Genomic DNA, 23,136 nt, shown 5'->3' on the forward strand with positions numbered 1-23,136 from the left:
TAAATTATCAACATTATTATTTTCTATAATATTATTTATTTGATCTATGAATTGATCATTGATCTCTTCCCAATAAATGATTATATTTAATATAAATAGATAGAAATTGTGTAACTGTCAAAACAATTACCAAATTGATTGATTTAAATAAACAATGTTAAACAGACAAACAAAGAAATCTTATTATTTCTTAAAATTTTCAAAATAAAATATATTTGTCAACAAATTCTCTCTTTCTTCAGTTTTTCTTCTTCTGATTTTTTTTTTTTGTTGATGCTTGGATTCTTTAAAAAAAAAAAATAAACAACTTTCATTTCATTTCGAACAAAAATAATATTTTTGCTAATTTATTCAAACTAACTTTTTATCACTGATCACAACATACATTTCACTTTCATATTATAACAACAATAAAACAATGTCAACTACTACTACTACTACTTCAACAACTTCAACTTCGACTTCAACTACATCTTCTGAACCCTCAGGCAGTAGTAGTGGAGGAAGTAGACAGCAGCAGCAACAACAACAAAAACCAAGACAACCACAACAACAAAGAGAAAGAAAGCCAAGAGAACCAAAGGAACCTAGAGAACCTAAAGAACCTAAGGCTCCAAAGGAACCAAAGGAACCTAAAGCTCCAAAGGAACAACAATCACAACCAAAAGAAAATACTGGAAATAGAAGACCAAGAAATAATAATAATAGAAGTAAGAATGTAAATAGTGATGGTGGAGATGTAAGTGCAACATCCACAACTACAACGACAACAACAAATAGTCATCATCATCATCATGGACATCATCATGGTCATAATCATCATAAGAAACAGCAACAACAACTACCAAAACAAATGGGTGTTCCACCAGGATTATCTGCAAAGTTGGAAAAGTTGACTGTTGACAACACATTGCACAATGTCTTGAAGTTGAATCGTTTCAAACAACATGAAACTATGTGTATCCTTTGTTGTGATCCAATTGTATTCTATGCACGTGGTGAATGCGATCACTCTGAAGTATGTTCACTCTGTATCCTCAGACAAAGAGAGCTATACAAAGATAATAAATGTTGTATTTGTAAGGTAAATATCACAATAGCTACACAAACATCTATTCATAGTCATTATCTAACACATATTATTTCAGACCGAAATGACTCAAGTCATATTTTCGACTGAAGACGACAAGAAGTTTGCTCAGTACGACAAGAAGGAACTGTCACTGAACAAGGCACTCGACATCTACTTTGACAACCGTGATTTCGAAGAGAGTATCGTATCACTTTGGCACTTTAGCTGCAGTCTTTGCGATCACCAACCATTTGAAAGTTTCAAAAAGTTGGAAATACATCTTCGTGGATCTCATAACAAATGTTATTGGTATGTATTAACTAGTTATTGATATTTTAACTATCTCTATATATATGGACATCATCACTAATATCAATAATAATAATAATAATAGTGAGATATGTATTGGTGATAGAAAGGTATTCTTACCGGAGCATTATTTATATGAACCAAAATCGATTCCACTGCATCTTGCCGAGTGGAATGGCGGTGCCGGTGAAGTGAAGAAGGGAAAGAAAGGTCATCCAGTGTGTAAGTTCTGTGACCGTTATTTCTATGGTGACGACCAGCTATATGAGCATCTCACTCAGAATCACTTTACCTGCTTCCTCTGTGAGAAAGCCGGTGTTCTCTACCAGTACTTCAAGGACTACGCCAAGCTGCGCCACCATTTCCACGATGAGCACTACCTCTGCGACCACCCCGAGTGTGTCCAACAGAAATACATTGTATTCCCCGATGAGATTGCGTTGAAACAACATAAGATCTCAACACATCTCGACACCTCTGGTATGTCCAAAGTCCAGATCAGACAAGCCACTCAAATCAACATCAATTTCACATCGAGAAATAGCGGTCAATCGAATGCATCCGCAGCACAATCATCAACTGGAAATAACAATAGCAACAACAATAGAAGAGAAGAGGATAGCAGACCAACCACTACTACCACCTCTACCTCTACAAGTTCAACAGCCACCAACAACAACAACACTAACAATAACAATAGTAATATGTATGATTTAGAGAAAGAGTTCCCGTCGATGCAAGCGTCAACATCGACTACAACTACCAGCACATCCAATTCAAGTTATCCAACTGCAAGCTCAGTTGTTGCCGGCAGATTTGGTATTTCTCTGCCAAAAGCATTCAATCCAAACTTTGTAAAACAAGAAAAACAAAAAGCATTAACTCAAGATGAAATCGATCAGTATGTATATAATAATAATACTTAAGTATTTTATTTGTATAAAATTAATATTAACCATTTTTTGTTTAACAGGAGAAATAAAGATTTGGTAGTCAAAATTAAAGGAATGATTAATGAAAAGCAATATTCTATTTTTAAAGATATTTCACTGGATTTCAAGAATGGAAAGACAGCAGTCAACGAATACTATACACAGTTTATCCAGTTGTTTGGAAAAGCCGGTGCCCACGAGATTTTCGATGAATTGGTTGCACTGCTACCGGACCAATCAAAGAGAGAGGAACTGATGCAACTTCACAACTACATGAAGCACGTCGAAGAGCAATACCCATCGCTCGAGACCAAACCTTCATCAAAGAAAAACAAAAACAAACAGGAACCGGTCAACATCTGGGCACACACATCCAACCACACCATGCAACAAGTGAAGCAAAAGCCATCGGGTGATGTTGTTTCCAACCCATATACATTGGTTGCTCACTCAAAGAGCAGCTCTTCCTCTTCCTCCTCCTCATCAAACTCTATGGCATCTAAAATCCTGCAGAGCAGAGGATCGGTTGCTAGCAACAGCTCTTCAAACAAACCAAGAAGCTATAGATCATCGGAAGACTCTGACGAAGAGGAGTACCCAGCGTTGTTGGGTGCCGGTGTCAACAACTACTACCCATCGGGCAGTACTTCCACCACAAACTTTTCAAAGATTGCCATTGAGGCAAGCAAACCACCCGCACCAACTGTCACACCATTGAAATCTCTTTCAAAACCAAAGGAATCTGACTTCCCATCACTGCCAATGGCACCACCAAAACCAAAAGCAGCACCCAAAGAACAACCAAAGCCAGCAGCCGAACAAAACGCTGGTAACGGAGTTGTAGGTAAAAAGTAAGTTAAATCAAACTTTTCAACAAAATAATATATATATCTAACATTATTTAATTTAAATCTATTATTATTATAGGGGAAAGAATAAAGTAGTTTATAAGTTTTAAATAAAATAAATTAAATTAAAACAATAATAAACAATCGATATTACAACAACAACAACAACAATAATAATAATATATAAGTTTAAATATCAAATTACTTAACAATCAAATAAATATAGATAGATAGGATTATGATATTTAAATATTAAACTTGTTATCTTTTCTTTTTATCATTTAATGTTGTTGCGTTGTTATCGAATATTGGTTTGACAGACTTCCATTCGTTCTCCCATGTGTTTTGATCACGTTCAGAACGTAGATTGTCTCTGAATTTGGTGAGCTTGGTCGATGGGAAATCGATGAAATCGTCAAAGAAATACTGTGAGAGATTCAGACTGTCGGTAAACACTCTGCCATTGAAGCCAGGCTTCACCAGTTCCTCTATGCATTTAAAGTTCACTGCATAGCATGGAACGCAGCATCCAAACATATCGACCACCTTCATAGGCAAGTCGAGACCGGACGACGATCGGTGAAGTGACACACCGACATCGGCACAACCCAACAACTTTGGATAGTCTTCAGAGTCGAGCCAAACCGTAATCACGTGACAACGAGCTAGATTGAGCTCGGCAATCTTGGCTTCGTAGTACTCTTTCTGTGGTCCTTTGCCGGTGATGAAAAACAACAGGTCTGGACGATCGCCAAGTCCTTTTCTGCGTAGCATACGATCGTATTCAGCGAGTGCTGCCAACAAAATCGAAAAGTCTTCATCCGGTGTCCAGCTGGTAGAGGAAATCGCCATCACTGTCTTTCTCGATAGAACATCATCGATAAACTTTACATCCTTCTCCTTACTAATCTTGTATTTCTCTTTGAAATGTCTCAAGAACTCCAATCTTTCTTTTTCAACCATATACTTAAAGATTGGTGCTGGTTTATCATGTAATACAAATGTTTTTCCCCTGTTTAAACAAACAACAACGAATTAGCTATTAAAAACAATTTTGATACCAACAAACAATCAAACAAACATAACAGACAAATAAATACATACTTTAATCCCCATTCTTTAACAAGGGTATTCTTCATTGCTTCAGTAACAAAAAGATGTGCATATGCACTTCTTCCAAATGTTTTTTCAATCCTAAAGAAATAGAAACAAACAAACTAACAAGTTAGAAGAATATACAATGAATACTTTAGTTTGGTTAACAATTATAATTTGAACTGACCATTTAGCGAATTTAATGATTGGATGTGATTCCTCCTTCTTGATTGATAGTTGTAGTAGTGTATAGCCTAGATTGTGCCAGTCGATGACGAGGTGAATCGATCGCAGTCTAGCAACTATCTGTAGTACCATGATAGTTGGAATGGCCGGTGGTGATTGTACGAGTATTGTGTTGAGTGGTCGTGGTACACTGAACATCAGCACCCAGAACAACTGGATGATCTGAAACAACACTTTCATTGCAGCCAACACTGGCCACAACAGTGAGACTCTGACCTTCTCAGAGAGTGCAGGGAATGGCTTGAGAGCATAGATCTTAATGTTCTCGTTCTCTCTTATCAACTGATGCGGTGTCGACTCATTGTAACCAATCAACGATACCTTTGTGTTGGCAAGCTTTGACAATGACAGTGCATGATATTGCATTCTAGGTGATCTACCAATATCACCCAGTACTACAACTGCTACATTATTCATTTTGTTTTCTTTTCTTCAAATTCCTATCCTATCCAAATCCACTGTTTAATCTAATCTAATATATGTATAAATAAATTATTCACTAATTTTTTCTCTCAATGTTTGATTTGCTTTTTTCAAAAAAAAAATAAAAAAAAACTTATCTGATGAAAGCTATTCATCAGCCACCAAATTACTATCGTCGCATTCCTCAGCCGTAGTTGATTCACCTCTTTTTGCCATGAACATAGTGAATCTTCTTCCATTTTTGTTCAATGGACGTTTCAATAAAAACAAAATTTTTTTAATAATTTTACTATAGATGTTTTCACCAAAACTAATAGAGAAAGAAGAGATATATTTAAAGAATAGATCACACTACGAAAAGTCCAAGATGGAAGCATATGATCGATTTTACCTTCATGTTGATGAAAGATTTTAAATTCTAAAAAAAACAATTTGTTAATAAAGTTGGAATATAGAAATTAATTAAAAAAAAATAAATGAATACCAGAATCAATCTCTAACAAAAATCTATACATAAAATATATATTTTAAAGAAGTTGGGTTGTCTTTGTATTTCATTTTTTATATTATCATTTGAATTAATAAACTTTCAATTTCATCTTTAAATAATTTCCTAGTTTTTGTTTTACAAAAATTAAAGTAAATTTGATTTGTTTTTAAGTTTATTATATAAATATATTTATTTATTCTATTATATTATATATATATATTTATAGATTATATCTAAATAAGATTAAAACAAAACAACTTTTAAACTTTAAAATAATTTATATTTCGAATAACATTGTAATTTATTTATTTTAAAGTTATAAATTTTTTTTTTATAAATTAAAGTCAACTTAATGAGATTATTTACGATTCAATTCATTCTAAATAATAGGATTTCTGATATTTACTACTATTCTCTAAAGTGAATTTTAATATATCTATTGGTTTTTCTTTTTTTCCTAAAAACCGATTTAAACAATATAATATATTTTTTTAGGTGAATAATTATCTTTTAAATATATAGAATCTTTAGGACTACTAACAATATAAAACTTAAAATCATCTATTGAATCTCTACCAATGAAATGATTAAACATAATTAAAAAACGAGATAGAAATAACATAAAATTGATTGTAAATCACCAGCTATACTTTTTGATTGTAAAGTTTTAATCAGCTCTTGATTTGATATGACTTTATTTATATTTAAAAATTCTGTTATGAGTGACATTTTATAAATAATAAAAATAAAAACCAGTATATAAGATAAAATGAATAATATAAAAAAATCTACAAAGTAAAATAAAGATATTATGATAAAGCAAAATTATATCTATAGAAAAGAGTGACTATGAACTATAAATATAAATTTAAATAAACAATAGTTCTAAAAAAAAAATGTTTATAAAAATAAGTTGAGAGAATTCTCTTTGATAAAGAATGAATAAATAAAAGATAGAGAATTTGTGATTGTTGAGTAGGATTTTTTAATATTAAAAAAAATTAAAAACAAAAAATATTAATAATTAATATAGTTTTTGAGCGTTTTGGGTGAATACAGTGCGGGTGTTGGTTGATTGTTTCCGAATACAGAGGATCCACTGCTTCCAAAAACGGATGATGTTGATGGTGTTGAATTGGATGCAAGAGTAGTTTGACTGCCAAAGATAGAAGTAGAACCACCAAAAACTGAAGATGTAGAAGCTGTGAGAGCACCTCCAAAAACTGAGGTTTATGGATTTCCAAAGACTGATTGTTGAGGTTTTGATGAAACATTACCGGTTGGAGGAGTATTAGGGGTATCAACACTACCGAATGAAACTTTAGCTCTTGGTTCTTCAACTATGAAACTTGGTGGCTGATCTTTCTCCTCTTCACTCTCGTCTTCCTCTTCTTGTTGATCTTGATAAGAATCATTATCTTGGTCATCATAGTCATCTTCTTCATCTTGATCTTCTTCATCATCTTGGTCATCTTCTTCATCATCATGATCACCATTCTCATAAGCTTCTAGTATCATCTTCTTTCTGCTTGTTGAAACTCTCTTCCTTTTCGTCGGCACCGTCATCACTATCTTTACAAAAGTTGAAAACTATAGGAGCGTCGGTTGTTGTTCATGGTTTTCCAAATATTATTGATGAAGTTGGGGGAAGTTGTTGATCCAAATAATGATGATGGTCTTCCATCTTTCTTTTCATCAGGCTTGGCTGGTGGAGTTGGATTACCAAAGAATGAAGAAGTAGATGGTGTCGAACAAAACTATGGTTTCTCTTCTTTCTTTTCTTCAGTTGTGGGGTTGGATTACTAAATACTGATGTATCTTTCTTTTTCACAGGTGGAGTTGATGGTGTTAGTGTTGGATTTTCAAAGAGTGAGGTTTTTGCAGCTGTTGGATTTGGAACCATACAGATATTGCATGTTTTGTTATTTACTTCGTTGACAGTTTCAAAACAAGCACATTTCCATTGTCCTTCTTTCAACGCTTCTATACTTGATTCACCTGGGAAAATAATAATGTCTCCTCTTTCTTTGGTGTTGGATTTCCAAATGTTGGTATGGTTGTTGTTCCAAATGCTGAAGTGGTCGTTGATGTTCCAAATGACATGGTGGATGATGGTGCTCCAAATACCGGTGCCGTAACTGGTGTAGGAAGTAGCTGCTAGGACTGGTGTAGGTGCGGAGCCAAATGCTGGTGATAGATTGGATGATGGAGATACCACTTCTGGGACTAATTGTTGAGGATCTGAATTTGGAGTTAAACACAACTCACAATACGAATGCTTTGCTTCATTGACCTTATCACAACAAACACATTGCCATTGTCCAGGTTTAAGTGGTTATGTAAAATTGACAGTCTGTGGTGATGTTGTTTTATTTGATACCGGTTGCCAAATTTGATTAGAATGGTGGTAGTTGACAATGAATGTTTTGGTTGGCTATTAAAACCAAATCATCTTCTTTGGGTTTAAAATTAATAGAATGATCAAGGTAATTTGTAAATTGCTCATTCAACTATTGTAGATCGAACATAATGTTCTATGAAGTTAAAAAAATCTTCAAAATCTCCAAAAAAAAGTAATTAATTAATTTAATCTTTCACACCAGCTAATTTTTAATTAATTAAGCCAAAAATTAAAATAGTGTTTTGATGATAATAAAAAAAATAAAATCTAATGGTTTTGATTTGATGTGGGTGATGTGCACTTCAAAGAATAAAGGTCAATCTACAAGAGTTAATTTTGAGTCTAATGTACTGTTAAACAATAAACCAGGTGGAATTGATTACAAAAAATTGTTCACCTATTTTCAATGATTAATAATTAAATTTAAAACAAGAGTTTAATTAGAAAAAACAAAAAGTTTTATCTATAAATATAGGCAATTTGAACACCTTCAAACTTCATTATCATTTTTTTATAAATATATATAAATAAATGTCTATATTTTATAAAAAATGTGCCATTTTCTTGGTAGCATTATGTTTATCAAGTATGGTTGTCTCCAAGTCTGAAGTTTTGGTTGAAATACCACATGAAGTTGCTAATCATGGCCGAGATACCACTCATAACTCTGAGTGTCCAATCGTTACATCCAACACACTCACATCTTATTCAAGAAAACCAGGAGCCAAGCGTGATATTGAAGCATCATGGAAGAAAGAATATTATACCACCGAGCCAATGGAACCTGTAAACTTCAATGGTACCTACGTTCAATCACCAGAAGAGGAAGGGGAAGACTTTGACATTTTTGCTGATGGAAAAGGTGCTACTGTCTGGGCTCCTTGTAAGTTTTCAGCAATTTAAATATTATTTTTTGTGTATTAACAACATTTATTAAGTATCACCACCTGCAGGAATATTGTATACTATTCGTGGCAGTGATGAACAAAACTATATCTTAGGTAGAAGTCAAAATGCCAATATGCGTATCGTCAAGAAATGCGGCAACTATTGGTACCAATCAAAGTTATACTTTAAGAGTTGGAGACAAGTAAAACAAGACAACAAGTGGAACCAAAACACAATCAAGTTGGCCGTTGGAACTGCTACTAGAACAGCCAATACAATCGATATCTCACGTCCAATCTCCCTCGAGACCGATAGAGAAGACTACCATTGTCCCAAGTGATGTCAAGTGGCATTATGGTAGTGCACCAGATGGAAGCTTATGGCTTGCAAATCTGATCATGTCGTTGATCGACATCGTCACTGGTAATTTTGCAATGACAAGAAGAGGTGTCCAAATCTTGGATATGGATGTCAATGGTATAGCCAGAGGATGGAACACCGTTGCCTCTGATTGTATAACCACTTATCCTCCTGTACAAACATTGATCCCTTCTCAATATGCATTGGAAGATAATGGAAACAAACGTTATATGTACAAGGTCAAAAACGGAGCTGGTTACCTCATTGCTGAATGCAATGGTGATGCTTTGTGGTTCAGTAACAATGCCTATGATGATACCTATGTTGTATTCACTCCAATGTAATAACAAATACAATAATAAATCAAAAACAGACAACATCTATAAAATAAAAATAGTGTTTACCAATAGATAACGATACAATTGGAATATTTGTAATTACTATATAGAAATTTTATTATAAATAAAATTATTAAAAAATATTTTAAAGGTTTTTATTTTTTTATTAAACGTTACTTTTTCAATCTAAAAAAAAAAATTATTTTGTGTGTCGGTCAGACCCAATGCTCTCGATTCTCCATGGCCTAAAAGAGAAAGGACACCAAGGAAAGGTTGCACTCTGCACGTGACACACAATCACTTGCCTTTGAAAAAGAAGTAAAACAGGAAGCGCTCTTCCAGGATTCTCAAGCCATACTTTCTTGACCAAGCCATCACCAAGCAGCGGTTGACCATTTGCCACCAAAATTCATGAAGGAATTATGGATATTCAAAAGGTTTTAGCCAACGAGTTGAAAGACACAAACGTTCATTACTATTTCTGCAAACCAGTTCCATTCATGCGAGCAGTCGCAAAGCAACTCACTGAAAATGGTGTAGCAGTCTCAAAAATCCATTATGAAGTATTTGGTCCACACCGCGTAATTTAAAAAAATATAATATAATATTACTATACTATCAAAACAAATAATAATAAATATTTATTTATTCATCCCTTTCCTTATTTTTATTTTTAAATATCAAAAAAATGTAATAAAACTTTTTCAAAATGTGTAATTTCTTTTTTATATACATAAAATTTTATTTGTTTTAATCTTGCTTGGTTAACAGTGCCTTGAATGGTGCACAACACTTGATAATATTGATGTTTAGACAGATTTGGCCGATTGGACTTAATCTACCTCCACAAAGAGGATCGGTTGCTTGAGATGGTGGCACACAAGTTGGAACTCCATTGAGAGAGACATTGGTATCCAAAGAGACATTTTTGGTTTCCATATTGAGTAACGCTGATACCACCTAGAGTTCCAGAACCAGTTATTGGTCCAGAGGTGATTGGTCCTAAAGTTATTGGTCCAGAAGTGATGTGTCCAGAGGTAATGATGGTACGTGGGATACAAATATGTTTACCATTAAAGTTGGCACATATCTCACGGACTGGATCGCATACTTGGTTTCCACAGGATGCTGGAGACTCACCAACACAGGTTGGAATGCTGTTTACCAAGACACATTTGAATCCGACTTGACATCTGGAGATACCACAGGTTGCACCGGTGGTTGGTGGATCAATCAAATCCGATAGCTTGACCTGTACAGGTACGATTACCATTGAAATTGACACCGATCATATCGAATGGACAAATCTTATCGCCGCACAAGGTAAGTTGATCTTGTGGAACACATGTTGGTACATTGTTGATAGCGATACAGCTGAAACCATCGAGACAAAACGGTTGGACATTTATCAAGTGGACCGGTCGAGTTGGAGATACACTCTGGATGACTATTGATTGAGATACAAAATTCGTCGAGCTCGCATTGTTGTAATCCACACATTGGACCTCAGGGACCGTTGATCTTAACACAGATTGGAATGGAGTTTTGAACGGTGTATATTTGCCATCGACATCTCAGATATATTAATAATTTTTCTTCTCTCAACACTTCTATTTAGCTATCGGAGGAACTAATCCTCAGAAAGGTGATATATTGTTCAGGATAAGAAGAGGACAACACCAACCTTTCAGAAATATTTTTCATCTCATAGATCTATTATTTGGTATATCTAGATATAGTTTAGTACAAAAGAAAAAATTAAAATAAAATTTTACTATATATTTATTTATATAAATGTTAAATCTATAACTTACAAGTTTTGAAAATACATTAGAATAATCTATTCTGAAACTAGGTGTTACAAAAACTTTGGATTCTCACTTTTGAAAAACAAACAAACGATAACACTTCCAAATGGGTAACAAATGACAAGAAGACAACTACTTCAAAAAGTAAAACAATAAATAAAAATATTACTTTTTTATTTATTTCTTTTAAATAAATTAATATGTGCTTGTGTATGATCAATCTCAAACAACACACAACATTTATTTAGCTATGAGATTTGTATATTTTTTAGAGGGAAGTGAGTTGATTGGAATGATAAATAAATATACAAGATGAATGAATTGATTATAGTTTAATTGTATAGACTAGATAATTGGGAGTAGATTAAGTTCCCTATAATATATCATGATTGAATGAGGAGAAGGAAATTATTGAAGATAGAATCATTAGTTGTCATTCTTTAATCTATTAAATGACGAAAACATAGTATCCAAATCCAACCGCTGTTCTAAAATATGTTTTTCTTCGCTGAGATCATGAATTTGCTCAAAGATTTGAGTGGAATCGATTTTCTGTTTCTCTAGATAGGTCATATTGAAATTCTGACATTTATTCAAGTTCTCATGAATTTCTTGGAACAATGAATGAATATTTGATTTGTAAAAGCAGGACTAATTAATAATTGTAAAATATTGTATTGCTAGTAGTAGATATGTAAAAGTGTAAAGGAAAGAGCTGATGCTTAAATATCAACAATAAGTCTAAACAATAAATAAAAATAATTCCTATATAATATCTATCCAATATATTCACTTAATTGTTACTTCAAAGCGGATTCATCCAAATTTTATTTTTTGTTTTACAACTTCATTGCTTTGATGACTGCATGTAATGGAATAAAATAATAAAAACAATTGTAAAGTTCATAAACAAAAATAAGTTTGTTGGATGATGTATGATCTGAATATATTTTACCAAGAACAATAAATTTCTTTTACATTCTAAGAAATATTAATTAGTTCAAAAATAAATTAAAAGGAACCAAAATTTTAAATTAAAAAAAAAGAATAAAATCAATTTATTGTGCGTGGTGTCCAATAATTATTTTTTTTTAGATAATAAGAAACTAAATCTAATAATTCTTTAACTCGAATACAGTTTATATCTTCGGTTCTAATAAAAAAATAAGATAAAAACTTGATTATTTTCAAAAATTATAGATTGCATCATCTTCTTTGGGTTTAAAAATAATAGAATGATCAAGGTAATTTGTAACTTGCTTATTCAACTGTTGTAGATCGAAACATAATGAAAAACAAAACAAACTGGCTCTTGCTTGTAACCATAAATCGAATAAAATAAAAAAAACCAGTCAGATCACAAAAACCCCACTAATTTTTAATTTTTAAAATTAACATTTTTTGAAAAAAAAATGTATGTTCAGGCGAAAGTGGTTGGGAGTTAAAAAAATCTTCAAAATCTCCAAAAAAAAAAAAAAAGTAATTAATTAATTTTAATCTTTCACAGCTAGTTTAATTAGTCAAAAAATTTAAATAGTTTTGATGATAGTAAAAAAAAATAAAATCTAATGGTTTTGATTTGATGTGCACTTCAAAGAATAATGGTCAATCTACAAGAGTTTATTTTGAGGTGGAATTGATTCCAAAAATTCTTTCACCTATTTTCAATTAATAATAATTAAATTGAGTTTAATTCGAAAAAACAAAAAGTTTTATCTATAAATACAGGCAATTGAACACCTTCAAACTTCATTATATAAATAAATGTCTATATTTTATAAAAAATGTGCCTTTTTCTTGGTAGCATTATGTTTATCAAGTATGGTTGTCTCCAAGTCTGAAGTTTTGGTTGAATTACCACATGAAGTTGCTAATCATGGCCGAGATACCACTCATAACTCTGAGTGTCCAACCGTTACATCCAACACACTCACATCTTATTCAAGAAAACCAGGAGCCAAGCGTGATATTGAAGCATCATGGAAGAAAGAATATTATACCACCGAGCCAATGGAACCTGTAAACTTCAATGGTACCTACGTTCAATCACCAGAAGAGGAAGGTGGAGACTTTGACATTTTTGCTGATGGAAGAGGTGCTACTGTCTGGGCTCCATGTATGTTTTCAGCAATTTAAATATTATTTTTTTGGGTATTGACAACTTTTATTAAGTATCACCACCTGCAGGAATATTGTATACTATTCGTGGCAGTGATGAACAAAACTATATCTTAGGTAGAAGTCAAAATGCCAATATGCGTATCGTCAAGAAATGCGGCAACTATTGGTACCAATCAAAGTTATACTTTAAGAGTTGGAGACAAGTAAAACAAGACAACAAGTGGAACCAAAACACAATCAAGTTGGCCGTTGCAACTGCTACTAGAAGAGACAATACAATCGATATCTCAAATCAAATCTCCCTCGAGACCGATAGAGAAGACTACCATTGTCCAACTGATGGAAAGTGGCATTATGGTGGTTCACCAGATGGAAGCTTATGGCTTGCAAATCTGATCATGTCGTTGATCGACATCGTCACTGGAAATTTTAAAATGACAAGAAGAGGTCTCCAAATCTTGGATATGGATCTCAATGGTATAGCCAGAGGATGGAACACCGTTGCCTCTGATTGTGTAACCACTTATCCTCCTCTACAAACATTGATCCCATCTCAATATGCATTGGAAGATAATGGTAACAAACGTTATATGTACAAGGTCAAAAACGGACGTGGTTACCTTATTGCAGAGTGCAATGGTGATGATTTGTGGTTCAGTAACAATGCCTATGATGATACCTATGTTGTATTCACTCCAATGTAATAACAAATACAATAATAAATCAAAAACAGACAACATCTATAAAATAAAAATAGTGTTTCCCAATAGATAACAATAACATAATTTACAATTGGAATATTTGTAATTATATAGAAAATTTTATTATAAGTATATATATTTATACGTTTTTATTTTTTTATTAAACTTTACTTTTTAGATTTAAATAAATAATTAATTTTTTTTAAATAACAATGACGTTTACATAACTGTGAACCAATTTTAGTTTTTCTGTTGTCTTGTCCAAAAACCACAAGTTTATGGACTGATCACCAATAATGGATTGAATCTTCAAAAAAGAACAAGATTGTGTTATTTTTTTCAAAGATTTTTTCATAGATTTTTAGACTTATAACAAAATATGAAATCATCTGATTATGAGTCAGAATTAATTAAAGAAAAAACACAAAAAAGTCAAACATTTCAATTTATTATAATTCTATCATATCGTTTCCGTTATTAAAGTTGAAATCTTTAGTTGTAACTGAATGCATCTGAGGCACACGATGGATTTAGTAATTAAAGTTGAAAATCTTCTACAAAGGATTTCCAATATTCTCAAATTATTTTATTTAATTTACAAGAAAAAGTCCAACTACACAGATGAGATGATCCAAAGATTACTTCCTCTTTAGATATAAATAACCGTCATTACCATGTTTAATGTCGAACGTTTACTTGATAAACAAGGTCATTATCGCAACACTTACTGTTGTATGATAAATGATTATCAAAAAAGTTTTGTCAGGAGTATTGTGACCTACGACAACACAATACTTTTGCCGTTGACTACACGTGCAAGATTCTCTTTACTCTATTTAACCAGCCAATCCGTAAAACAACTATATATGTTGTGGTAGAGCTATAGATAAAAAGGTCTACCTAACAAACTGGTCAACTCTATCATTATTTCACTCTGAGTGTGGCATCGACACTCCTAATCGGTCGATCTTTGGCGTCTCGGAACTGCATTTCCTGAGCGGTAATTCGGCGTGGGAAGGTGGTTTGTCTAAATTTCACTGCCCAATACTACCATCATGATCATATGTGCTGCTTCTCAGATTATTATTATATGATCTATCTTAGTTCACGAACTCAGAGCCAAGTCTTGCCATCATAATCGTGTAGTATGTGCTTCGCCTGCTATAACTATTCTATTTGCTGTCATAGGTGATCAAATAGTATGGTGTCAACTTTCAAGACAAATTATATATATATATATATATGTGCGCGCTACCAATCAACCACAGAGAGTAGAGTCGAGTCGTTCACTATCCAAACAGTCAGGTTGGCATCAACCGCTCTACATACTATCATTACTTCATTGAACATGTCCTGTAATCTGATGTTAAGCAATTGGTTTATAAATGTCAAATCTCTCTCTTATTCTATTATTGTGCTTATAACTCAAAAGTTCTGATAATACACTAAAAATAATTCTTTTGTTTTTCTTAAAAATTTAATTTTTAAAATGTGTAAATTTCATTTTATCCCCAAAAATGAAAAAATTTTGCATTCTGCTAATGTTCATCATTATTTCAAGTTGGCATTAAAAATCGATCATCTATCATTCTTACATCAAGACAATCAATGACAGAACAACAACTTTATTTAGAATCAATAGAATGTGATCCAACAAAGGCAAGTTCTTACTTTAACCTTGCAAATATACTTTCAAATGGTGAATCAATTACACTTAATGATGGACAATCAATGACAAAACAACAACTATTCTTGAAATCAATAGAATGTGATCCCACCGATTCCAGTTCATATTTTAACCTTGCAATGACACTTTCAAGTGGGTGAATCAATCACACTTAATGATGGACAATCAATGACAGAACAACAATTGTATTTGAAATCAATAGAATGTGATCCAACCGATTCCGATTCATATTTTAACCTTGCAACTACACTTTCAAGAGGTGAATCAATCACATTTAATGATGGACAATCAATGACAGAACAACAACTATACTTAAAGGTAATAGAATATGATCCAACCTATTCATATTCATATAATAGCCTTGCAAATACACTTTCAAGTGGTGAATCAATCACACTTAAAAATGGTCAATCAATGACAGAACAACAATTATACTTGAAATCAATAGAATGTGATCCAACAGATTCTGATTCATATTTTAACCTTGCAACTACACTTTCAATTGGTGAATCAATCACACTTAATGATGGACAATCAATGACAAAACAACAACTATACTTGAAATCAATAGAATATGATCCCATCGATTCAAGTTCATATGTTAACCTTGCAACAACACTTTCAATTGGTGAATCAATCACTCTCAATGATGGACGATCAATAACAGAACGTCAATTATACTTGACAGCAATAGAATATGATCCATGTAATTCCAATTCTTATTATAACTTTGCACTTTTACTTTCAAAAGATGAATCAATCACACTTAATGATGGACAATCAATGACAAAGCAACAACTATACTTAAAGGTAATAGAATGTGATCCAACCTATTCATATTCATATAATAGCCTTGCAAATACACTTTCAATTGGTGAATCAATCACACTTAATGATGGACAATCAATGACAAAACAACAACTATACTTAAAATCAATAGAATTTAATCCAACGAATTCAAATTCATATAATAACCTTGCAAATACACTTTCAAGTGGTGAATCAATCACACTTAATAATGGACGATCAATGACACAACAACAATTATACTTAAAAGCAATAGAATGTGATCCAACAAAGGCAGGTTCTTACTTTAACCTTGCAAATACACTTTCAATTGGTGAATCAATCACACTTAATGATGGACAATCAATGACAGAACAACAACTATACTTGAAATCAATAGAATATGATCCAACCCATTCTCTTTCATATTATGATCTTGCAAGAACACTTTCAATTGGTGAATCAATCACACTTAATGATGGACAATCAATGACAAAACAACAACTATACTTGAAATCAATAGAATGTGATCCAACATATTCATGTTCATATCATAACCTTGCAGGAATACTTTCAAAAGATGAATCAATCACACTTAATAATGGACAATCAATCACAAAGCAACAATTATACTTAAAAGCAATAGAATGTGATCCAACCAATTCATATTCATTTTTTGACATTGCAACAACACTATCTCTCTATGAAACAATACCACTGCAGAATGGTGTTCGAATGACAAAACAACAACTATTATTGGAATCACTAAGATTAAATGATAAACAAAGATTGGCTTACAAATATATAGGATTAACACTTTTAAACAACAAGCAAACGATAACACTTCCAAACGGTGAACAAATGACAAGAAGACAACTACTTCAAAAAGCAAGAGAATAAATTTTTTTTTTAATTTCTTTAAATCAAATTAATTATGATAGATGTAAATAGTTTGATTAAATATAATAAGTTTTTTGAAAAATCACTTTCCCATACAAAAATTAATTTCTTCTGATAATAGTTGGATCTTCGGTGTATTGTTGTTTGGTGATCCACATTGATTGGAAATCGTTATGGTTTGCTAAGATTGATCCACCTACCCAAGCGGAGGAAACACCTCTTGGTGATTGAATGAATTTGGTTCTGATGTTTGTTGGGAAGAGTGTCGATATCTCCTTCTTCATACGATCTGAAAAACCAGGAATAAGAGTGTTACCACCGGAGAACATTACATTGGAAACAAAGAGTTCTATGATTGAGCATTGCACTTCATGATCGAGTCAAAAGTGATCTTGTGTACTCCATCGTATTGTTTCTCAATTAACATTGGCTGGAACAAAGCTTCTGGACACATGAAATGTTCAACATCGATGGTTATCACCTCTCCATCATGCATGGTGCAATTTCTCTGAATTTTAGAGACTGGACGTTGCAATTCGCTCTCATAGTTCAGAGCAACATAACACAGTTTCTCTTTGATGTCACGAACTATTTCTCTTTGACTGTTGTCAAATGAGTATCCACGTTTGTTCAACAATTTCATCATGAAATCAGTGAGATCTTTTCCACTGATGTCTTGAGAGATCGTTACATTGTCTACTGCATATCCATTAACACAGGGACAGCACTGGTAACACCATCGCTAGAGTCGAGAACAACAGCAGTTAGATGTCCAGCAGAATACAAAGTGAGAATGGCTTGATTGGCGATGTACATAGATGGAACATCGAATTTCTCAAACATGATTTGGGCCATCTTCTCACGATTTACATTTGAATTGTTTGGTGTCTCCACCAAGAGAACAGGTTGTTTCTTGGAGTCAACTTCTAGTTTTTGGAAAGAGTGTCTATAGATTGTCTCCATTGCTTGCCAATTGGTGATATCGCCATTCTGAACAGGATAACTCAATTCAAGGGTGTCTCTTCTCGGCTGAACTTCATCTCCTACATAGTAGCGATTTTCATTCTCATTGTTGGAACCAATGACCGATTCGAATTTACTCTCTGTCTTTTCATCAGTCGCAACATCAATGACACTTGTGCAAGAACCAATATCAAATAAATAAATAGATCCTGTTTAATATTTTTGAGAAGTTTTATACTAAAACAATTCTTTCGAAAAATATTAACAATAAATTATTCAATATTGTAACAAATTTCTAATTGATTTCATCGAAAATTAGAATTAACTTCCCCATTTCTCCTGTGGGTGAAAGAATTAACACATTTTTTTGTGTTTATACAAAATAATTGTTTTTTACACCAAATTTGATATTTATATTGTAGAAAGGAGGTAAATTGAACCAGGTTTTATTTAAAAACTTTTTTGATCTAACTATTAATATTATTTTTTTTTTGATGTTTTTCAAAAATAATGAGTGGGAAGCCTCATATGAGTACCAATAAATCTGCACAAAATTTGAACTCTAGTCTTTTACTTTCAAATGTTGAATCAATTACACTTCATAATAGACAATCAATGACTGCACAACAACTATACTTGAAATCAATAGAATATGATCAACCAGTTCAAATTCATAAAATAACCTTGCAAATACACTTTCAAATGGAGAATCAATCACACTTAATGATGGACAATCAATCACAAAAACACAACTATTTTTGAAATCAATAGAGTGTGATCCACACCTTTCACATATTAGCCTTGTAGATATATCGGATTTATTTTTGAAAACAAATAAAACACATCCAGTGGTGAACAAATATCAAGACAACTACTTCAGAAACAAGAGAATAAATAAACATATATAATTATTTTCTTCAATTTAAAACTAAAATGTTGTTACAATCTATTGAATCATTTATTCTTTAATTTATTAATTAAATTAATACTTTTAATTTAAAATAGATTTGCTCCATTTAAAAGTTGTTAAACCCATCTCTAAACAATATTGAAAATATTGACCATCATATTGTATTTCTACATCAGTTTGTGAGTCACAGTTGTTGAGAATTACAAAATGAATTGAATCATCTGCATTGTCAAACGCTACGGTATTCAAACAACTGTCAAAGGTGCCACTCGATTCAATTCTAAAACTTGGTTCAACAATGAATTTACTGAAATGTGCCAATCCATAGTATTCAACGTTGAACAACACTTGATGGTCATCATTATCACCATCATCATTCTTAATACTATTGTTATTAATATCAACGGTAAGTAATCCACGACAATTCTTACAACCATTATTAGTTGGACCATCGTTGCTATCCAATGCCAAATTCCATTGGAGTACGGAACTAGCCCAGTTTTGTACTGCACCCATATAGAGATTGTTTGTATTCCACGCGAGATCCGATGCAAAATCCGGTGCCCAATAGCCACCACTACACTCGGTCATGTGTATCTCTTTCTCTGGATACTTGTTGTAGAGTACCGATTGATTAGTAACATCACCTTGATAACAGTGGAATGCCGTTGCATTTACATAGGGATAGGCATCGCTATCAGTCAGTATATCGAGTGGATAATCTAAATCTATCCAATTGTGGTCGTAAATCAATATTCTCGTATCTGACACCTCGGGTTGCGCCAACAACTTTGTACCAAGCAATGCAACCAATTGTGCAGCAACATCAGAAGGAACATACATTCCAGGATAACTAAAAGGTTGGAACAACGGTTCATTCTGCAGTGTCACACCAAATATATCAATAGATTCCTCCAATTTATATTTCATTAAAAAAGAAACAAAGAAATCTGTATAAATATCATACTTTTTATTTTAGATAGTTAGTAATTAGTAAACTTTACTAAATAGAGATTAAAATGCTTTTAGAAACTTACCATATTCGATAGAAGTTCACCACTTGTCAAGGAATTGGAAGATTTCATCCATTTCGGAGCTGTCCAAGGACTGTAGATTAACTTTATATTTGGGTTGATCGATTGTATTTGTTTGATGATTGGGATTGTGTACTGTTTGTCTGCGTCAATAGATAGATTCACTAGTTTGTAGTCATTGGTGTAGTCGTCATAGGTGTAGTTTGTCAATGAGAAATCACATGCACTTGCCGGTACTCTAATCATCGATAGACCAATACCCTCGACAGGATCAAACAATGACTTCAAGACATTCAATCCATTGGTTTCGTTTTGTTCGATTAACAAACTGAATAAGTAAGCTGATGATTGGGTTAGAGCAGCACCATATCCATAGATTCTCTAAAACAATAAATATAAATAATAAATATAAATATAAAGATTAATAACAAGACAATCACCTTTAAATAATATATATATATTTAAATACAAACTTGATATTTTATAGTATCATCTATTATTATAATATTATTAGTATTACTTTTAGAATTAAAAGACGACGATGACGATGTTGCTTTGGTAGATGTACTATTAAAATGAATATCATTCATCCTCTGAAAGAGAAATGATTGATCAAAAGTAGTCAACCATACTTGAATTGGTTGTTGTGAAGTACTACTACTACCACTACTTTGATCACCAATTTTGCTTAGAGCAGATATATTAATAATACAAAAACAACAAAAATAGTAAAAAAGTAGCACCTTATTATCATTCATTATCTTCTTTTGTTAATTTATCTATTTTTATATTGTACAACAAAAAAGCTACATAATTATTAAGATGATAATTAAATAAACATTTCCTTCATCTTAAAATTAAAGATATTTTTAATAATACAAAAAAAAAACAAAAATATCTAAAATTGTTTATTTTTAAATGTGAGCTGATGAGTGTATTTTCTTTATGATATTTGAATCTATAGATTTTGAATGTATATTTCTATTTATATAAATATGTATTTTAAATAAATAAAGGATTGAAGTTACATACTTTTTAGCTGATAATCAAACAACTTATTTGTTCATCTTAGTAACATTAAAAAACATATACAAAAAAAAAAAAAAACCTTGTATTGTAATCCATATCAAAAAGTCTTAATAAACAACCATTAAAGATATCTTTAAATATATTCATATAAAATGAATGAATGAATAAATACTCTTTTGATTATTTACCACATCATATATTATTTATTTATATTCAAAATATTTGTTTTTTTTTTTATGTTATTTATTCATTTTTCACTATTCTTATTTATTAAATTAATAGTTTTTATTTATTTTAAAAAGAAAAGAAGAATAAACATATAAATATATAATAAAATAATATCAATACACCACAAAAAGGTTATATAAAATGAATTACAGAACTACTATAAGTTTAATGTTGGTTATGATCGTATCATCTTCCTATGTCATCGATGCATGTATTCCAATTGCTTGTGAACCGATCGATAATGAACAATGTGTAAAGAGTGGTGGTGCAATTCAAACCAGACCTATTACAGGTAATTGTTGTCCTAAATGCTATCATCCGTGCGACGGTGCAAAGTGTGGACATATCATTACCAAAGATGATTGCAAACAACATCAAGTCTTTATTCCTGCCGATCCAAAGAATCATATCTGTTGTAATTCGTGTCAACCAATCATTGAATAAAATATAATTAACATTAATATTATTCTCAAAACTTACCAAATGCTTTTCATTTTTTTGTTTTTTTTTTTTTGTTCAAAGATTAATTTTAGTATAAAATAAATTAATTAAATTGCAAACAACCCAAATTTAGATTGTTTGATCAACCCCACCATCATTATCTTTGATTTTAAAATCAATCCAATTAAAATGAATAAACAAATATTTAAGTATTAGTAATAGGTTTAATATAAGTAATAACAACTATGGCAAAAGAGATATCAGAGTTTATCATTGACAATAGTAATAATGTAGAGTTGATAAAATCGATAACATGTGAAAAGTTGGAATATCCAGAGAAAGATTCTTACTTTTTAAGAGATGTATTGTCAAAAGAAGAATGTCAATTAGTACTAAATACTCTGTATATAGCACCAGATGCTAAGAGTGATACATTCAATAATAAAGATCATGTAAGAGAAAATACCTAATCAATTGATTTGTTCTTCTTTCTCATCATTGCCAGTTTATTTATAAATAGGGTTTAAGATTACGTAGATTCTCAGATCAGCTATCTTTGAAGTTAAAAGAAAGAATCGAAAGATTCCTACCAACAACATTGACTAGACCACCTGTTGTTCAACTATCGAACGATACCAACAACAACACACCTAAAACAATCGATTGGAAATTCGATAGAATATCAGAAGAGTTTAAATTTATTAAATATGGTAATTAGCTAATTTGTTAACTAATTAATAATGTTATTAGATTCAAATAACTAATATATATATCTCTATCAATCTTGCAGAGAAAGGACAAAGATTTCCAGCACATACAGATGGAGAGTATAGAATTTCAAATACAGAACTATCGTTCCTCTCGGTTATTTTCTTTTTGAATGACGGTGGTGCTGTTGATTTCCGAGGTGGTGATTTTCGATTCCTAAGAAAAGATGCCATTGAGAAGTATACACCGATGAAGACTATTACACCCAAGGCAGGTTCTGTTTTGATCTTCCCACATTATACATGGCATGATTCGACCACCATTGAAGATGGTATCAAATATGTTATAAGATCGAATCTTATGTTTAAACATCAATAAACTTTTCCAACGAAACATTCTCTTGTCTCTTGACAATCAG

At 31.9% G+C, this 23,136-nt stretch overlaps 14 protein-coding genes across 14 annotated transcripts; 8 read left to right on the forward strand and 6 right to left on the reverse strand.

Annotated features, from left to right (window-relative positions):
• Positions 1-418: 418 nt before the first annotated feature.
• PPL_09716 (uncharacterized protein) lies at positions 419-3,271 on the forward strand (the record flags this gene model as incomplete). The annotated part of the gene is made up of 5 exons (XM_020580508.1): positions 419-1,084; positions 1,149-1,381; positions 1,467-2,282; positions 2,355-3,164; positions 3,241-3,271. The coding sequence occupies 5 exons, from the start codon at positions 419-421 to the stop codon at positions 3,269-3,271; spliced, it is 2,556 nt and encodes an 851-aa protein (XP_020429095.1).
• A 151-nt stretch (positions 3,272-3,422) lies between these two features.
• alg1 (glycosyltransferase) lies at positions 3,423-4,919 on the reverse strand (the record flags this gene model as incomplete). The annotated part of the gene is made up of 3 exons (XM_020580509.1): positions 3,423-4,173; positions 4,266-4,355; positions 4,384-4,919. The coding sequence occupies 3 exons, from the start codon at positions 4,917-4,919 to the stop codon at positions 3,423-3,425; spliced, it is 1,377 nt and encodes a 458-aa protein (XP_020429096.1).
• Positions 4,920-6,082: 1,163 nt separating this feature from the next.
• On the reverse strand, positions 6,083-7,733 carry PPL_09718 (uncharacterized protein; the record flags this gene model as incomplete). Its single annotated transcript, XM_020580510.1, has 5 exons — positions 6,083-6,107; positions 6,473-6,638; positions 6,693-6,987; positions 7,226-7,656; positions 7,724-7,733. 5 exons carry the CDS (start codon positions 7,731-7,733, stop codon positions 6,083-6,085), a joined length of 927 nt encoding a protein of 308 aa, XP_020429097.1.
• Positions 7,734-8,347: 614 nt separating this feature from the next.
• Positions 8,348-9,044, forward strand: PPL_09719 (uncharacterized protein; the record flags this gene model as incomplete). The annotated part of the gene is made up of 2 exons (XM_020580511.1): positions 8,348-8,699; positions 8,755-9,044. The coding sequence occupies 2 exons, from the start codon at positions 8,348-8,350 to the stop codon at positions 9,042-9,044; spliced, it is 642 nt and encodes a 213-aa protein (XP_020429098.1).
• Positions 9,045-9,102: 58 nt separating this feature from the next.
• PPL_09720 (uncharacterized protein) lies at positions 9,103-9,474 on the forward strand (the record flags this gene model as incomplete). Its single annotated transcript, XM_020580512.1, has 2 exons — positions 9,103-9,404; positions 9,462-9,474. The coding sequence occupies 2 exons, from the start codon at positions 9,103-9,105 to the stop codon at positions 9,472-9,474; spliced, it is 315 nt and encodes a 104-aa protein (XP_020429099.1).
• Positions 9,475-9,824: 350 nt separating this feature from the next.
• PPL_09721 (uncharacterized protein) lies at positions 9,825-9,992 on the forward strand (the record flags this gene model as incomplete). The annotated part of the gene is made up of 1 exon (XM_020580513.1): positions 9,825-9,992. One exon carries the CDS (start codon positions 9,825-9,827, stop codon positions 9,990-9,992), a length of 168 nt encoding a protein of 55 aa, XP_020429100.1.
• Positions 9,993-10,240: 248 nt separating this feature from the next.
• On the reverse strand, positions 10,241-10,675 carry PPL_09722 (uncharacterized protein; the record flags this gene model as incomplete). Its single annotated transcript, XM_020580514.1, has 1 exon — positions 10,241-10,675. The coding sequence occupies one exon, from the start codon at positions 10,673-10,675 to the stop codon at positions 10,241-10,243; it is 435 nt and encodes a 144-aa protein (XP_020429101.1).
• A 961-nt stretch (positions 10,676-11,636) lies between these two features.
• On the reverse strand, positions 11,637-11,783 carry PPL_09723 (uncharacterized protein; the record flags this gene model as incomplete). The annotated part of the gene is made up of 1 exon (XM_020580515.1): positions 11,637-11,783. The coding sequence occupies one exon, from the start codon at positions 11,781-11,783 to the stop codon at positions 11,637-11,639; it is 147 nt and encodes a 48-aa protein (XP_020429102.1).
• A 1,191-nt stretch (positions 11,784-12,974) lies between these two features.
• Positions 12,975-14,220, forward strand: PPL_09724 (uncharacterized protein; the record flags this gene model as incomplete). The annotated part of the gene is made up of 3 exons (XM_020580516.1): positions 12,975-13,326; positions 13,383-14,031; positions 14,211-14,220. 3 exons carry the CDS (start codon positions 12,975-12,977, stop codon positions 14,218-14,220), a joined length of 1,011 nt encoding a protein of 336 aa, XP_020429103.1.
• A 1,301-nt stretch (positions 14,221-15,521) lies between these two features.
• PPL_09725 (uncharacterized protein) lies at positions 15,522-17,405 on the forward strand (the record flags this gene model as incomplete). The annotated part of the gene is made up of 3 exons (XM_020580517.1): positions 15,522-15,525; positions 15,594-15,851; positions 15,922-17,405. The coding sequence occupies 3 exons, from the start codon at positions 15,522-15,524 to the stop codon at positions 17,403-17,405; spliced, it is 1,746 nt and encodes a 581-aa protein (XP_020429104.1).
• Positions 17,406-17,506: 101 nt separating this feature from the next.
• Positions 17,507-17,734, reverse strand: PPL_09726 (uncharacterized protein; the record flags this gene model as incomplete). Its single annotated transcript, XM_020580518.1, has 1 exon — positions 17,507-17,734. One exon carries the CDS (start codon positions 17,732-17,734, stop codon positions 17,507-17,509), a length of 228 nt encoding a protein of 75 aa, XP_020429105.1.
• Positions 17,735-18,101: 367 nt separating this feature from the next.
• PPL_09727 (glycoside hydrolase family 30 protein) lies at positions 18,102-21,488 on the reverse strand (the record flags this gene model as incomplete). Its single annotated transcript, XM_020580519.1, has 6 exons — positions 18,102-18,577; positions 19,587-20,244; positions 20,316-20,693; positions 20,786-20,805; positions 20,833-20,999; positions 21,421-21,488. 6 exons carry the CDS (start codon positions 21,486-21,488, stop codon positions 18,102-18,104), a joined length of 1,767 nt encoding a protein of 588 aa, XP_020429106.1.
• A 222-nt stretch (positions 21,489-21,710) lies between these two features.
• Positions 21,711-22,013, forward strand: PPL_09728 (uncharacterized protein; the record flags this gene model as incomplete). The annotated part of the gene is made up of 1 exon (XM_020580520.1): positions 21,711-22,013. The coding sequence occupies one exon, from the start codon at positions 21,711-21,713 to the stop codon at positions 22,011-22,013; it is 303 nt and encodes a 100-aa protein (XP_020429107.1).
• A 242-nt stretch (positions 22,014-22,255) lies between these two features.
• Positions 22,256-23,096, forward strand: PPL_09729 (2OG-Fe(II) oxygenase; the record flags this gene model as incomplete). Its single annotated transcript, XM_020580521.1, has 3 exons — positions 22,256-22,462; positions 22,531-22,720; positions 22,801-23,096. The coding sequence occupies 3 exons, from the start codon at positions 22,256-22,258 to the stop codon at positions 23,094-23,096; spliced, it is 693 nt and encodes a 230-aa protein (XP_020429108.1).
• Positions 23,097-23,136: the final 40 nt, after the last annotated feature.

This window comes from Heterostelium album (assembly GCF_000004825.1).
Source record: "Heterostelium album PN500 unplaced genomic scaffold PPL_scaffold11, whole genome shotgun sequence".
Classification (NCBI taxonomy): domain Eukaryota; phylum Evosea; class Eumycetozoa; order Acytosteliales; family Acytosteliaceae; genus Heterostelium; species Heterostelium album.